This window comes from Xiphophorus hellerii, chromosome 23 (genome assembly GCF_003331165.1).
Source record: "Xiphophorus hellerii strain 12219 chromosome 23, Xiphophorus_hellerii-4.1, whole genome shotgun sequence".
Lineage (NCBI taxonomy): Eukaryota > Metazoa > Chordata > Actinopteri > Cyprinodontiformes > Poeciliidae > Xiphophorus > Xiphophorus hellerii.
Window position 1 is genome coordinate 18266214 of NC_045694.1, and position 14525 is coordinate 18280738.

At 40.0% G+C, this 14525-nt stretch overlaps 1 protein-coding gene across 1 annotated transcript; it reads right to left on the reverse strand.

Moving 5' to 3' along the window:
* Positions 1-5413: 5413 nt before the first annotated feature.
* adra2db (adrenergic, alpha-2D-, receptor b) lies at positions 5414-8606 on the reverse strand. The gene has a single exon (XM_032555723.1). The coding sequence runs from the start codon at positions 8028-8030 to the stop codon at positions 6759-6761; it is 1272 nt and encodes a 423-aa protein (XP_032411614.1). The 5' UTR covers positions 8031-8606; the 3' UTR covers positions 5414-6758.
* Between the last annotated feature and the right edge of the window lie 5919 nt (positions 8607-14525).

A 14525-nucleotide genomic window follows, 5' to 3' on the forward strand; every position in this document is an offset into this window, starting at 1 on the left:
CAGAAAAAAGCAATTACCCACAGATGCTGCAGTGGCTGACAAAGGAATGGAGGAGACGACAAGAAGCTGAAACCACTTCTTTCATCATTACGTCTGTCTCTTCTGCACTGCACCTCTCTGGAAACATTTATACCTGTCTCTTTTCTGACTGCTCTGACTGCAAATAGGCTCGCTAACATGGCTGACCCTAAACCTCTATACCTCTCTACTTCTCTTCTCCTATAGCTTAAAAAAAAGCTCTAGTTCATCACCGCACTCTGGCAGTCATTTAGGCTCTTAGCAGTAGGCCCTGCTGCTCTTACTGAGCCTTCAAGTGAGAGTTTGGGAGGTCGAAGAACACAAAAGTGCTTCAACTCCTCCTCAGCATCTATCAAACTTTTTCTTACCTACAATATATATATGTATTTATATATAGTTGGTAGATAGATACAGTGAGAGAATTGCATAGAATGCAAACTAGGAAAGTCCCAACAACAGCAAATTAATGTGTATAACTACAATTTTTGGAGCATTTATCTGATAAACCTTTTTATACAATAATAGCCTCAGATTTTTCAGTCTGCTCTTTCTGCGTTCTCCCCTCTCATCTTGTCACCCATCAACTAGTTGCACTTGATTCTGTAGAGTCTACCTGTAAACTGTATAGTTTAACTTTTAACTTTCTACACAAACAACACAAATTTTGATAATTGTACAGGACAAGCAAATAAAAAAAAATGGCTCTTACTCTGAAAAAGTTATGTTAATGAATATCCATATCAAATATTTTTGCTTTTATGTACTAGATTTCTGGAAAGTGTCAGATCTTCTTCTCGTCATCTTCAGCTTCAGAATTAACGTCAACATTTTAGCTAATTCAGCTCCTGTGTCAATGCATCTAGTTTTCCCAACCCTTTTACTTTGTGCACAAGTACTGTTTCATTCTGATTTGACTTAGATATTAGCACCAGTAACACATTTGAAGGTCTTTCTGTTATACATCACTGCAGCCTTATAAAACAAAAAACTAACTCTAAATGATTCAATTGAATAAATCAAAACCTCTGTGGTGATTGCATGAATTAGACTATTGAAGTATTTTTAAAAATGTTACAACGATAACCAGTTATGAAATGAGGACTTTATTAATCAAGGTACACAGAAATGTTGAATTGTTTTAATTCTGTCATTTTGACAAATTTATTTATTTTTAAGGTGATGCTAAAGCATCCCAGTCAAATTTAAATCCATACTTTGACTAGGCTACTCTAAAACCTTAATTTGTTTCTTTTGAGCCATTAAGAGATGGACATGGTGGTGAGATTTGGATCCTTGCCCTGCAGCACAACCCATCAATTATGGCAACTTGTCCAGACCCTAAAGCAGAAAAATCGGTCTCTAAATTAGGGGACTTCAAGTCCAAGTACGGTGTCCTGCAACTCTTCTGCTTCATCGCGCCTATGTGGCAAATAATAATATGATTAACAAGACTCTGGAGAAATTGCCTGCATACTGATGGGAAGTAATTATCACTTGGTTCAGATGTGTTGGACCAGGGAGACATCTAAAAGTTGTAGGACACTACATGGCTCTCGAGGCGTGGACTAAAAACCTCTGCCATAAATCACCATAAATCACCATAAATCGTCACATCACCTTCATCTTTGACTGATGTTATGATGTTTTCTTTTTAAAATGTCTTGTTGTTTTTATGCCAAGTCAAACAGGATTTTTGTTTTTAACACTGGTTCGCAAAATGTTTTCAAAACATGAAAATGAGGTTTAACAAATCTTGGAATCACTGAGCTTTTGTTTGTTTGTTTTTCTGTTTGATCAATGGTGGATTTCACCTCATAACTCTCCCATGGATACCATTTTTATCCATTGGCCTTCCTATTTTTGAATCATGAACATTGACCTTAACTGAGGCCAATGAGGCAAACAGATGTCTGTGACATTGTTTCGCTTCTGCTTTTAGAAGTTCCTAGAAGAGGCCAAATGTTTTGCTTTCTAAGTATTTTATCTTGCTTCATCTGGCAGTTTCTATTATAGTTTCTTGGTTCTACAGGTCGAACTTAAACCACATTCTCGATGTGCACTTGAACTCAGCTTTCCAAAAAATTAGGTTAATAACTAGAAATTCATGATTTTAATAGAGTGTGGTTCCTTTTTGGCTGGAACTGGTTTTTCTCTCCTAAAAAAAAACTGTTTGTTAATTTATGTTGCATTTAAACTGGTGATAGTTTTATATTAACATTGGTTCATTGGTGTGAAACACTTAAGAGTGATTAAAAAAAATCAACAAAAGCAGAAAATATATATGAGGGGGTACCATAATTTTGGCAATGTCAAACAGGGGGCCCTCTGAAATTTATTTATTTATTTATTTTTTTCATATAAATAAAAAAAAACTGGGGCCCTGTCAATTATAAAATTAATCATATTGTGTTTTCTAAAATAGCTTTTAGCAGTAAAAATCAAATGTTGCCCCTCCCAGTCCAGAAAGCAGACATCCATATTTGCCGTGAACTCCCCTGGATCTGCATGAAATGGTTCGTTCCTGCTTGGAGCGCTTGACGGTGATGGTGTTCAAATGCTGCTAAGAAAAATAATAAAGTCAGGTTTTCAAAAAAAAATAGAGAAATAGAGAGAGAACAAAACAAGAATGTCAATTTAGAACCCAGTTTTTCTCCAAGAGACGCGAGTAGACTGTATGAAATTATCAACCATTTAGCATAATTAGCTTAGCTTCAGACTACTGTAAACCTCCATTTCACTAGCATTTTATGAACGAAGGAAAAAAATTACCAACATATTTGTATATTTAACTTGTACCTGTACCTCTTACTTAACAACAGATGAGTCAGTCAGCAGCAGCTCTAAACCAAGTCCCTCCTGACCTGACCTCTCCCAAGTAAAATTAAAGCTGCAGTATGTAACTTTTATAAAAATATTTTTTTACATATTTGTTAAAACTGTCATTATGTTGTGACAGTATGGTATAGAAATGATCTGTGAAAAATGTATTTCATCTGCTTTCTCCCAGTACTATCTAGAAACAACCAATCAGAGGCAGGAGAGTTTTAGTGCTGTCAATCACAATCTCATGTGGCTGCTCCCTCCCTCCCCTTGCTCTGTACTATAATTGTAGCTAGCAATAATGATAAGTTGTTTCTCTACCATTAACACATTTAGCAGTGAGTGAATGAGGTTGATTGACAGCACTAAGACCCTCCTTCTGGTTCTGATAGGTTGTTTTTGGCCAGAACGTTGTATTGCTTTAGCCAGCAATAGTTCAGGGAGGAGGTGGAGGAGATTGATTGTTTTCACAGATTATCTCTCATAACAAACTATCACGACATGGTGACAGCTTTAACAAATATGGAGAAAACATATTTTTTTATTAAAGTTATATATTGCAGCTTGAATAAAATGCAACAACATATAATTTTTTGAGAAGTCTGGATTGGTTCATCTATATTTTGCATGTTGCCTATGACTGTTGCTCATGGGGAGAGACATTTCAGTAATCTAAAACTAATAGAAAACATTTAAGCAACCTACTTGCAAACTGTATGCGGACTATTTCATGTAAAATTCACGAGCAGTAAATATTGTGCTAGTATCAGTATGGAACCAAAGAAAGCAAGGCCGTTGCAAGCATTTAAAATCGTGACGCTTTTGATAGGTCAAATACTCACGAAATTGCAACGGCAGCTGTGCGGGGGGGGCCCAATTAAATTTTTTGTCATGGGGCCCAAGATTCCTGGCGGCGCCCCTGGCTACATGCATGTGTAACATGAAGACCCACGCTCGCACAGGAAAACACATTTGAACAGCTGCCACTGCTGTGAAAACTATGCCTGGAAAGACACAATTTTACAACTTACCCTGAGATAAAATTTGTGCTAAATAAAACAACATGCGTGGGTTCCAGATAAAAACAGGTTTTCGTCTGAGGAGACACGATTTGTTCCTGCTGCACTGAAGCATCTGATTAAAAAGACAATTGAAATGGGATGTGAGATCCAACAAGGGAACTGCCCGTCATGACGGATGCTAATCAGTGTATTAGTGAGAAAATTACAAATGAATGTAAACATTTTTCACCTTGGTTAATGAAACACAAATTGATAACTGCATCCTCTGGAGAAATTAGGTGACAGCATGCGTTCAATAGCGTCCCAATAAGTTACAGGCAATTAAACATTGCCTTTCTTCCACAGAAGGAATCTGGAGGCTCTAATTTAACTCCTTCTTCCGAGTGTGGCTCTGCTCAGACATTTCATTTATTTCAAGAGTTTGTGAACCCCTCAGAGATTAGGTTTCCTTCCTCAAAGCAGTCACAGCGGCCTCTTATTTTTTAATCTTTGTTCAAATGTAAAAGAATATCAAATGTGCAGCCACCTTCACTCTTTCTTCCTTGATATTTTATTTAAAAAAACCTCATGAATATGAGCATACTACCCGAAAAAAAAAAGAAAAATATTCTTGCAGGCACGACACCCCTAAGACCGAGTGATTGTCTTTGGCGAGGTGCCATTGAGCTTTGAAGACATTCCTAGTGGGATATAAATAGTGTATTTTTCCTCAGCACCGCCGTGTAGACAATGGTAGAGATATGGAAGTGGCCAGTCTTCCTCTCACTAAGTAGTACTTTCCCAGAGAAGTACAGGCCTTTACTCAAGAGGCCAGTAATATATGAGACTGACCACACTTTTAAAAAAAGTGTTGACAAGTTTAAAGTTAGACATAAATAAACACCATGCTCTTTTCATGAACTTTGTCATGTCAACGTTAATCATTTGACACCGATGAAAATGTAGATTATATGAGTCATTTTTTTGTGTCATTTCTTTGCTTGTTTGTATCTAAAGATGGTATATGATGGGAAATAGGAAGTATGTAGTATGTAGCTGTTAAAAAAAATAGATGTTCTACTCCAGAGTAAAAGAAACAATCACCCGTCATGATTGTGAGAGCAGGTTTTACGGGAGAGATGAGACCCCAATCTGTTTAAATATTTACTGTCCAAATATTAAGCTGCTGCAAGGAAACCAAATGTGAAAATGTCTGTATTTCATTTTTGCTCTTGCAAGCCTCATATCTGGCCATTGTTCAAGCATGAGGCAGTGTGACGGCGTGGCGAGAGGGTGAGAAAAGACTCTTACATAAGTTTGACTATTTCCTGTGCAGAATTGGCTGAGGTGGCTTGCAGAAGCGAACAAAGAGATGCACCGTTATGAATTAGCCTCAACGTGGGGAAGTTTAAATGCTGCCTTTTAAACCATCCTTTCATCCTCCAGACACATACATTCAAGCTCGCCTCCCAGCTGCCAGGCTTGTATGCAAAAGATGGTGAAGATTATTCTTGTATTTATGAAAACACAGAACGCTCGCTTTGAACCCACAGTCAGCACTGGAATTCATATCAGTAGTTTCACATTTTTACTTTAAATATGTTCTGCCTGTATGCTGCTCCAACCCACTTGGTGAAATAAGGAGGTGTTCAAGATTTCTTATGCAACCTAAGATTTCTCATACCTCAGAAAGAATGGCATAAATATGAGATTAATAGCTTTTAACAAATATTATATATGCTCCACCAAATAAATTTTATTCATAGACAGTAAATACAATGAACTGTGTTTTTTTCTGTGTAATTACAGTAAAACGATGAGGCAGCAGTACCCTGGGCTAATGAGTCACAGTAACACATTTTTAGAGATGCACCAATCAATAGGCTAGTTTTTCCTTAATAGGCTCTAATTGTTGATCAGAATTTGAAATACTGAAAATTATGTTTTCTTTTCCTTTAAACGCACCAGAACTAGAAGTGTTCACCACCTTTGATCTACAAATTCAACAACCAACAAAATGTACTTTGATGCACTTTTTTCAAGTGTAAAAATATCTAAGACATACTAGGGACATATGCTTTCATGCATAAATAGGAAAAAGTTTGTAATTCCTTCTGTTGGATTCCAAACTAATATCTATTTTACAGAATTTACTACATATTTATTATTTTATGTGGGGGGAAAGCTGAAAGACAAAACTAGTAATTCAAGACAGTAATTGGTAAGTTAGACCTTAAAAAATATATTTATATGTGCTTTAGTAGCATCTCCATGTCTCATACTAATGAGTGAGAGAGCTCCAAGTCTTTCTAAGAACTTGCATTACTTCCTTCAGAAAAATAAATCAGATTTGGTAAGATATGGCATTGGCAGGTGAGTGGACATTGATATCGGTCATGAAAGTTGAATCGTTTATCCGCAGATCAGACGATGGAATTTTGGTGTGTTTTTCTCTCCATTAAAGATATCAAAATCTAGATCTAACATTAGTTTTAATGTATAAACCATGAGCCATAACATCATAAACTTTGATATAATATTTTGGGAAAAAAATACTACATAAATGTCATTTCACTTTTATTTTAATTAGTAAATGAGCTCCCTCTTTAGGAAATTGTGGAAAAATAGAATTGGTAAAAACTGGAACCAACAGGTCAGATCCCAAATAAAATCTGAAATTCCAAGAAAAGAATGACAATGCTGGCCAGAAAAGGTCCAGTCGATGAATCTCCATACATACATTTTATTATTTAATGTGTCATGTCTCTTCGGAAAAAAATGGTACTGGCATGTTGAATCTCAAAGAAAATCAGAAATTGGCATCGGCCTGAAAAAAAAACCCTGATTGGTGCATCTCTACACATTTCCAAATCTCTTTACTAATTAGTGAGTGAGGCAAAATATAAATAGTACCCCCCTTCATGAGCGCTTTGAAGTTCTGCATATGATTTTCTTGAAGGCTTTTCTGAAGTCTCTATTGAAAATAGTGTAAATAATGGGGTTCACCGAGCTGTTGCAGTAGCCAATCCAAAAGAAAAGTTTGAAAAGTGCGTCAGGAATGGTGCAGCTGTTTCTGCAGATCGCATGGAGGCTGTAGGTGAAGAAAAAGGGGAACCAGCAGAGCACGAACACCCCCATCACCACCGCCAGCACGAAGGTAAAACGCTTCTCCCGCATCTGGGCCACTTTGGTCTTGTTAGCCGCGCCCAGCTGCTGTCGCTCGGCGGGGTTCTTCTGCTCCGGGAATGGCTGTGACGCCCGGGCCGAAGCCCACGAGAGGCGGCAGCTCTGCGGCGGGCAGCATTCCGACCCCTCCACCTTTCTGCGCTTGGTGAAGCGGTGATGGCGGGGCTTGGTATCCGAGGAGTAACAGCTCTCTTCCAGGTCGATGTCGTCCAACTCCCCTTGCCTCTGCTGATGGCTGCCGGAGCTCAGGCTGCTGGGGCTCTCCACCTCGAACCGGTCCTTCCTGACGAAGCAGGTCTCCGACTGGGAAGGTTCTCTCTCCAGGCCGTTCTTGGCCACAAACACGGTGGACGAGCGCTGCTTGGCCACTTTGTAGATCTTACAGTAAACCAGAATCATGATGAGACCCGGAGCGAAGAAGGACACAAGGCAAGAGGAGAGGATGTACCAGGTCTCGTCAGTCAGCTCGCACTTCCTCTCGTCGTGCTTGGTCATGAGAAGAGGGGGAAAGGAGATGATGGTAGATATCACCCACACCACAGTGATCATGGACTTGATGCGCTTCGGCGTTCGCTTCAGGTTGTAACTCACAGCCTTTGTCACTGACCAGTAGCGGTCCAGACTGATGGCGCACAGGTGCACGATGGATGAGGTGCAAAACAACACGTCCAAAGCCAGATAGAAGGCGCACCAAGTACTTCCAAAGAGCCAATAACCCATCACCTCATTGACTAAAGAGAACGGGATGACCAGCGTGGCAACCAGGATGTCCGCCGACGCCAGGGAGACCAGAAAAAGGTTCTGTGGCGCACGGAGTGCCCTGCTGGTCAAAACCGCAACAATAACTAATACATTGCCTACAATAGTCACAGAAATCATAACAATAACTACAAGTATGATGAGTGCCGTGGCTGCCTCCGGGTACGGCAGTGAGAGCGGTGCGTCGGTGGTGTTGCCATCCCTGGAAACGTTTTCCAGCAACACATTTAAATCCATCAAATCCATTCTGGCTGAAATCTGTTCTTTCGGATCATTTTTGATATATTTTCTCCCTCTTAAAAGAACTGAGGCTGGGCACGCTATGCTGCGTCGCTACAGATCGGTGCTCCGCTGTGCGCAACGCTCCTGTTCAGAACAAACGCAGCGCATCATTCAGAAGACTCCAAAGCTGCAAACAACACCGATTTCCTGAAATAGCATGTTTTGCATGAAAGTTCGTGAACACAGTTCTAGCACTTCCACCCGATCCCGAACATAAAGAAAACATGTGAACAAAGTCGCTCCCTTGTTGTCACATTGCCCTGCGTAACGCTGGCTGCTTCTGTTTCTCTTTGGAGAGGAGCTGGCGAGCCACGCTGCGGGTGGAATGAATGTTCTCACAAGAGTGGGGTGACATCACAGCAAGTACCAGCCCATCTTCAAAACTCAAGCACAGAAAGAAGGAGAGAGAGAGAGCAGATAACATTCTCTGAATGCCATTTCTCCTGGGGTTGTTGCGTTTCATCTGTCCCCGGTGTTGTTTTTTGAAATATTTCGCAAAGTAAAAAAGTATAAGTTACAAAGTAAAGTTTACCACACTCATTGTAAGTTGTGTGTATTTTTTTCTTGTGTTCACTGGGCGTATTTGTTATTTTATTTTATTTATTTATGTACTGCTAGTTGCAACTGAACTTAGAACTACCCCAACCCGACAGTTCTATATATACACTGTTTCATTAAATTGAATTTAGAATAAGAGATAACAGTTTGCAACAAACGTGGATTTACCTATTATATTGATTATTCGTCAATTTTTTGTGTTTTAAGTACAAGTTTGCTATTGATATGCCAACCCAGGATTATGAGTGGCCTTCATCAGAGCAGAGCACCCTTTGGAAAGCTGATCCCATCTCATATGCTTAAAGTCAAGTTTTTAACTTCTTGCTGCGCATTAGTACCAGTTAAATAGACCTAATTCCTTGTATACAGCAACGTATATGAGTAGATTTGTAGATAAACGGGTTAGATTTTCGAGACCATCATGAACACAACTTTATCTATTTAGCCTACTGTTAGGAAAGTTATCCTCCTGTTCATTTACTCATGAGTTTATTTTACAAGTTATGTTTTCATATTATTCTTTTCATATTATTCTTTTATATTATTACTCTCATATTATTCTTCTTTTTATATTTACTTAACTTCTCTTTCTTTTGTAGTATGTTATTAACTTTGTTTAGGATGTTTGCTTAGAAGCTAAAAACGTTAAACATTCATGTGTTATTAGTTCCATATGTAACTGATTAGTTGTGGTCAGCCACATGCCCTTATAAGGGCATGTCCATGAGAGGTTCCAGAATGTAAAGACGGTTGGTCAATTCTCTGTGTGACTGTGTGAAGAGAAGCCCAACCTCCTTTTTCTATACAATAAAGAGAAATGCAAAGAAAGAACTGGCAGAATTGAGTCCAGACAGTGTTTGACAGCGATTCGTCGCGTCTGTTCTCAATTCTCCTATTCTGCAGAAAAGAAATCAAAAGAAACCTAATCTCTGTCTCTGGCTGGTTCTTTGCAGGTTGTGACAAAATAAACCTATCATTTTTGGAGGCTCGTCCGGCATTCCCAACATACCCGCCGCTGACAGACGGAGGACAGACGCGCTGAAAACTGCCGGCAGTCAGGTTCTTTAACCTGAAAGTCCCGGGGGGTAAATTCCCCGCTGGGCCAGTGTCTTAGGTCAACCTCTTTCGGCCAACGGCGGATTGACGGGACTCAGGACCGAGACAGAGCAGGAATCAGCCAAGTAAGTAAATAATGTGGTATCCGGGTGGTTTTCAGTCCCCCGTTTGATGTAAAATAAATAAGGGAAAGTATTAAACACACACGAAGGGAAAGAAACCTGTGAAACCTTTAAAAAAACAGTGGGAAAGCAAGTGGTGGGCCTTGTTGGGGATGTGTAGCAAGAATCCTCCACTCAAATCATTTATTGAGTTGAGTCGAAGCGAGGATTACCACGACAAGAATTTAACCACCACCCCACTTCCAATCCCCCGTTCTGTAGCGTCCACCCTAGGTGTCATAAAGAACGGGACGAAAACACTGTAAAAAATGGGTTCTTCACATGGGAAGGTGAAAAGTCTTAAAGGGGATGAAAAGTTTATGTGTGAGATGGAGCCAGGTAACTTAAAATACCTCGCTAAATGGAAAAAAAAGTACGGAGTAAATGGTGTATTGAAAGTGGAACAATGGAAGGACGTGGTGTGTAAATTAGAAACAAGTGTTAGTTCAAAAACTGGTACCAGACAACAGAAAAAATTAAAGGAACTTGTAGTTGCACGTAAGTGGTTAACCCAGGCACAAAATAGACATAATGCGCGTGCTAAAAATAAATTAGGCCGAAAAACCGAAGCTTTGTTTGTTAGACCAGAAGATAATGAAACTCAACCTCGAGCTCAAGTATGTGCACAAAAAACCCCACCCCCAGCCTTTGACCCAAAGGAGGACGCTCCAGAGGCATTAAGGGGGGTTTCAACAGGCCAGCCTGAAAAACTAGGAAAAAAAGAGGAAACTTTGGGTCCCTCTCAATCTACTCGCAGTAAAACAACCCCAATAACTGCTAAAATCCATGTACAAATGGAAAATCCTCCTCCATATAATTCTTCTAAAACTCCGGGTTCTTCTAGCTCATATCAAAAGTTGTACCCTTCACTGTCTGAGCCATCAGAAGAGTTATATCCGATGGTTCAGGTTGCAAATCCTAATCCGGGAGAGGAAAATAAACAACCTACAATACTAGTTTTCCGTCCGTGGTCTCTTGAAGAAGCCAGAAAAGCTGTAGAAGGTGTAACTTCTCCAAAAGAAGATCTTGATAAATGGATCATGGATATGGAAGGGATTTATAATTCTTATGGATTAAATGGATATGAATTTGGCCAAGCCTTGCAATCTTCTTTAGGGAAAGATTGGGCAAAAGTCCGGGGCACTTATACTGGATACTCAATCCGTTCTCCAGGAACTGCTTTACCATACCAAACGACTATGGGAGGTGAATTGCAACGTCAGTGGGATGAAGTTCAACAAAGAGCTAAGGAGGTTTTTGCTAGGCATGCAGATTATTCCCACCTTGGTTCAATTAAACAAAAATCAGGGGAAGATGTCGATGATTTTAAAATCCGTTTTGAAAACGAATATAAATTTCACAGCGGCATTATGTTCAGTGATCACAACGGCTCTCCTTACCAACAACAGTTAAAAAATATGTTAATGTCCGGGTTTCTCCCACACATTGCTAAATGGATTAGAAAACATCTGGTAGCATTTAACACCTCCACCGTTCATGAGTTAATGGAGTATGCACGGCATGCAGAGAAACATGCAAAAACAAAGGGAGATGCACAAATCTTCTGGGCAGATTCCACCTCTGACCCAGAGGAAGTGTTTTCATTTCAAAGCACCCGACCCCCTCAAGGAAATAGAGGTGGTTTTCAAGGAAATAGAGGTGGCCCTCGGTCTAGGGGGTTGTCTCAGTTAAGAAATAGAATACCACAAATAGAGGAGGGGTGTTGGATTTGTGGGTCACTAGATCACTGGTCAAAAGAATGTCCTAATCAGAGACAGGCGCCACACCAAAGGGGGAGGAGGAGAGGTCGCAGGGGCAATTCACGACCTTATCAGGCGTGACTAGATGAATCAACTGTTAAAAACGAAGTTCAGACTCACGTTGTTAATGTGTATGGGACAATGGAACTATTAAATGCATTAAAAGAAAAGCCGTATATTGTTCTGACTGTCCATGGTCAGCCTGTGACTTTCTTATGTGACTCTGGAGCTTGTAAAACTTGCGTTAAAGACAGTGTAGGACTCAAATCCTCCAATACTCCTATATTTGTAAAATCAGCAAATGGTCAAACTTCACAGGAGTGGATGTCACGCTGTATTGACATCTGTGATCCTCAGACAGGAAAAAGGCTGCACGCCCCTGTTGTAATTTCACCTAGCTGCCCAATTAATCTCTTAGGGCGCGATTTGATGGGAAAATTAGGCATTGCAATTTTCCCTACAAAGGGAGGAATGAAAGCTGTAAGAGTTGAAAACGTTATGGCCACAGTAACTGAAAAACCAATGTATTATGCTCTGCAGCTGCCATTTCTTAAACAGATAAGTGAAAAAAGTGAACTCTTAATCAAAGCAAAAGAGTCTCTGTCTGTCCCTGTTGATGAAACACCGTTAGCAGAACTAGAAGTTATCATGAATGTGTGTTTAACAACAGATGACAGATATGCAAAAAAATTCTTAAAGCAGGAACCAATGTTGGTGACTACTCAGTATTTATATACTGACGGAAACTCATTTGCAGCAGCTTCTGTGCTTCTGCCCACACAACAGCTATCTCTTTATTGCCTACCAGGGGTCCCACATCTGTCTTTGTTTAAAGCTGATGACACACAAAGCAGAGACACAGGTCCCCGTTTAAAAGCAGCAGAAATGGCATCTGATTTTCTGCCTTGTTCTCAAAAATTAGGCTGGACGTACAGTCCGAGTACACAGCTTTGGAGAATGTCGTACAGAGTTCTCTTCGATACAGAACCAAAAGTTACAGATTCTCCTTGACTTAATCTAGATTCTACAGTCCTACTATCGCAGTCTGATGAGGATGACCTACAGACTTTGCCTGCTTCATTATGGTCCACAGGTCCAACAGATGTAGGATTAATTACTATAGTGGAACCAGTCACTATTACTCCAAAATCACAGTGTAGGCCCAGAATAAAACAATACCCGTTAAAACCGGATGCACAGGAAGGAATAAAACCTGTTGTACAGGACCTTTTGGATGCTGGAATAATTAGACCATGTTTTGATTCACCATGTAACACTCCAATTTTTCCAGTACAAAAGGCTGATGGAAAAAATTGGCGGATGATCCAAGATCTCCGAGCTGTAAATGCAGCAGTCCAAACTCGAGCCCCAAACGTTCCAGATCCACACACGTTGCTTAATTCCCTAGACCCAGAAAGCAAATTTTTCACCGTGATCGATTTAAGTAATGCTTTTTTCTCAATACCAGTACATCCTGACTCACAATACTGGTTTGCTTTCACTTTTGAAGGAAAAAAGTATACTTATACGCGTTTGCCACAGGGTTTTGCTGATAGTCCAACTATTTTCACACAAGCAGTTATGACTTGTCTGGAAAGTTTTACTCCGCAAAATGGTAGTCAAATCCTGGTATATGTAGATGATCTTCTCATAGCATCTAAAAGTAAAGCAGCATGTAAAGCAGATTCTCTGCAACTTTTACATCACCTTGCATCTACTGGAAATAAAGTTAGCAAATCAAAATTACAGTGGGTTCAACAACAAGTTCGCTATTTGGGACATCAGATTTCTGAAAATGGGAAGGAAATACATGATGAGCGTAAATCTGCAATAGCGAATGCTCCAAAACCTGTAACAAAAAAACAGATGATGGCTTTTCTAGGCCTCTGTAATTATTGCAGAGCCTGGATCCCACAGTTTGCAGAAAAAACACAACTGCTACTTAATCTCATTTATGAGACTCCTATGGCCATGTCTGAGGTGATAACATGGACACCTGAAGCTGAAAAACAGTTCACAGATTTGAAAACAGAGCTTATCTCATCCACAGTTCTTGCGCTACCTGATTACAGGAAGCCATTCGTTCAAACTGTTGATTGTAAAAATGGGTTTATGTGTTCAGTCCTGTTACAGTCTCATGGAGGAAAATTAAAACCTATCGCATATTATTCCAAACGGCTAGACTCAGTCGCATCTGCACTTCCTTTATGTTTACAAGCTGTATGCTCAGCTGCTCTAGCGGTAGAAAGTTCAGCAGAAGTGGTCTTATATCACCCACTAAATTTATTAGTTCCTCATGCTGTAGATGTGCTGTTGTTGCAGGCAAAAATGTCTTTTCTGTCACCTGCTCGACAGCTCTCCTACACAGCACTTTTGCTTTCTCAGCCTCATTTAACAATTCAGAGATGTACTGTTCTTAATCCTGCTACTCTTGTTCCAACTGCTACAGATGGTGTTCCACATGACTGTGTGTTTGAAACTGAAAAATTACAATTACCTCGTCCAGATTTGTCTGATGTGCCATTAAAAACTGGCAATGTATGGTTTGTGGATGGATCTTGTTCCAAAAATTACAAAGGGGAGACTCAAACAGGTTACGCAGTGGTGACCTCTGCTGGTGAAGTAGTTGAAGCCAAACAGATCAAAGCTCATCATTCAGCCCAGGCTGCTGAACTAATTGCTTTGACCAGGGCTTGTGAGTTGGCTAAAGGTCAAGATGTCACTATTTATACTGATAGTCAATATGCATTTTCTACAGTTTTCTTTTTTGCTAAACAATGGGAACGCAGGGGTATGACTACTAGTACTGGCAAATCTGTTACACATGCTAAGCTTCTGTTATCGCTGCTTCAGGCCATACTTTTACCATCTAAGTTGGCCCTTCTCAAATGTGTTGCTCACACTAAAGGGACTGATTTTGTGTC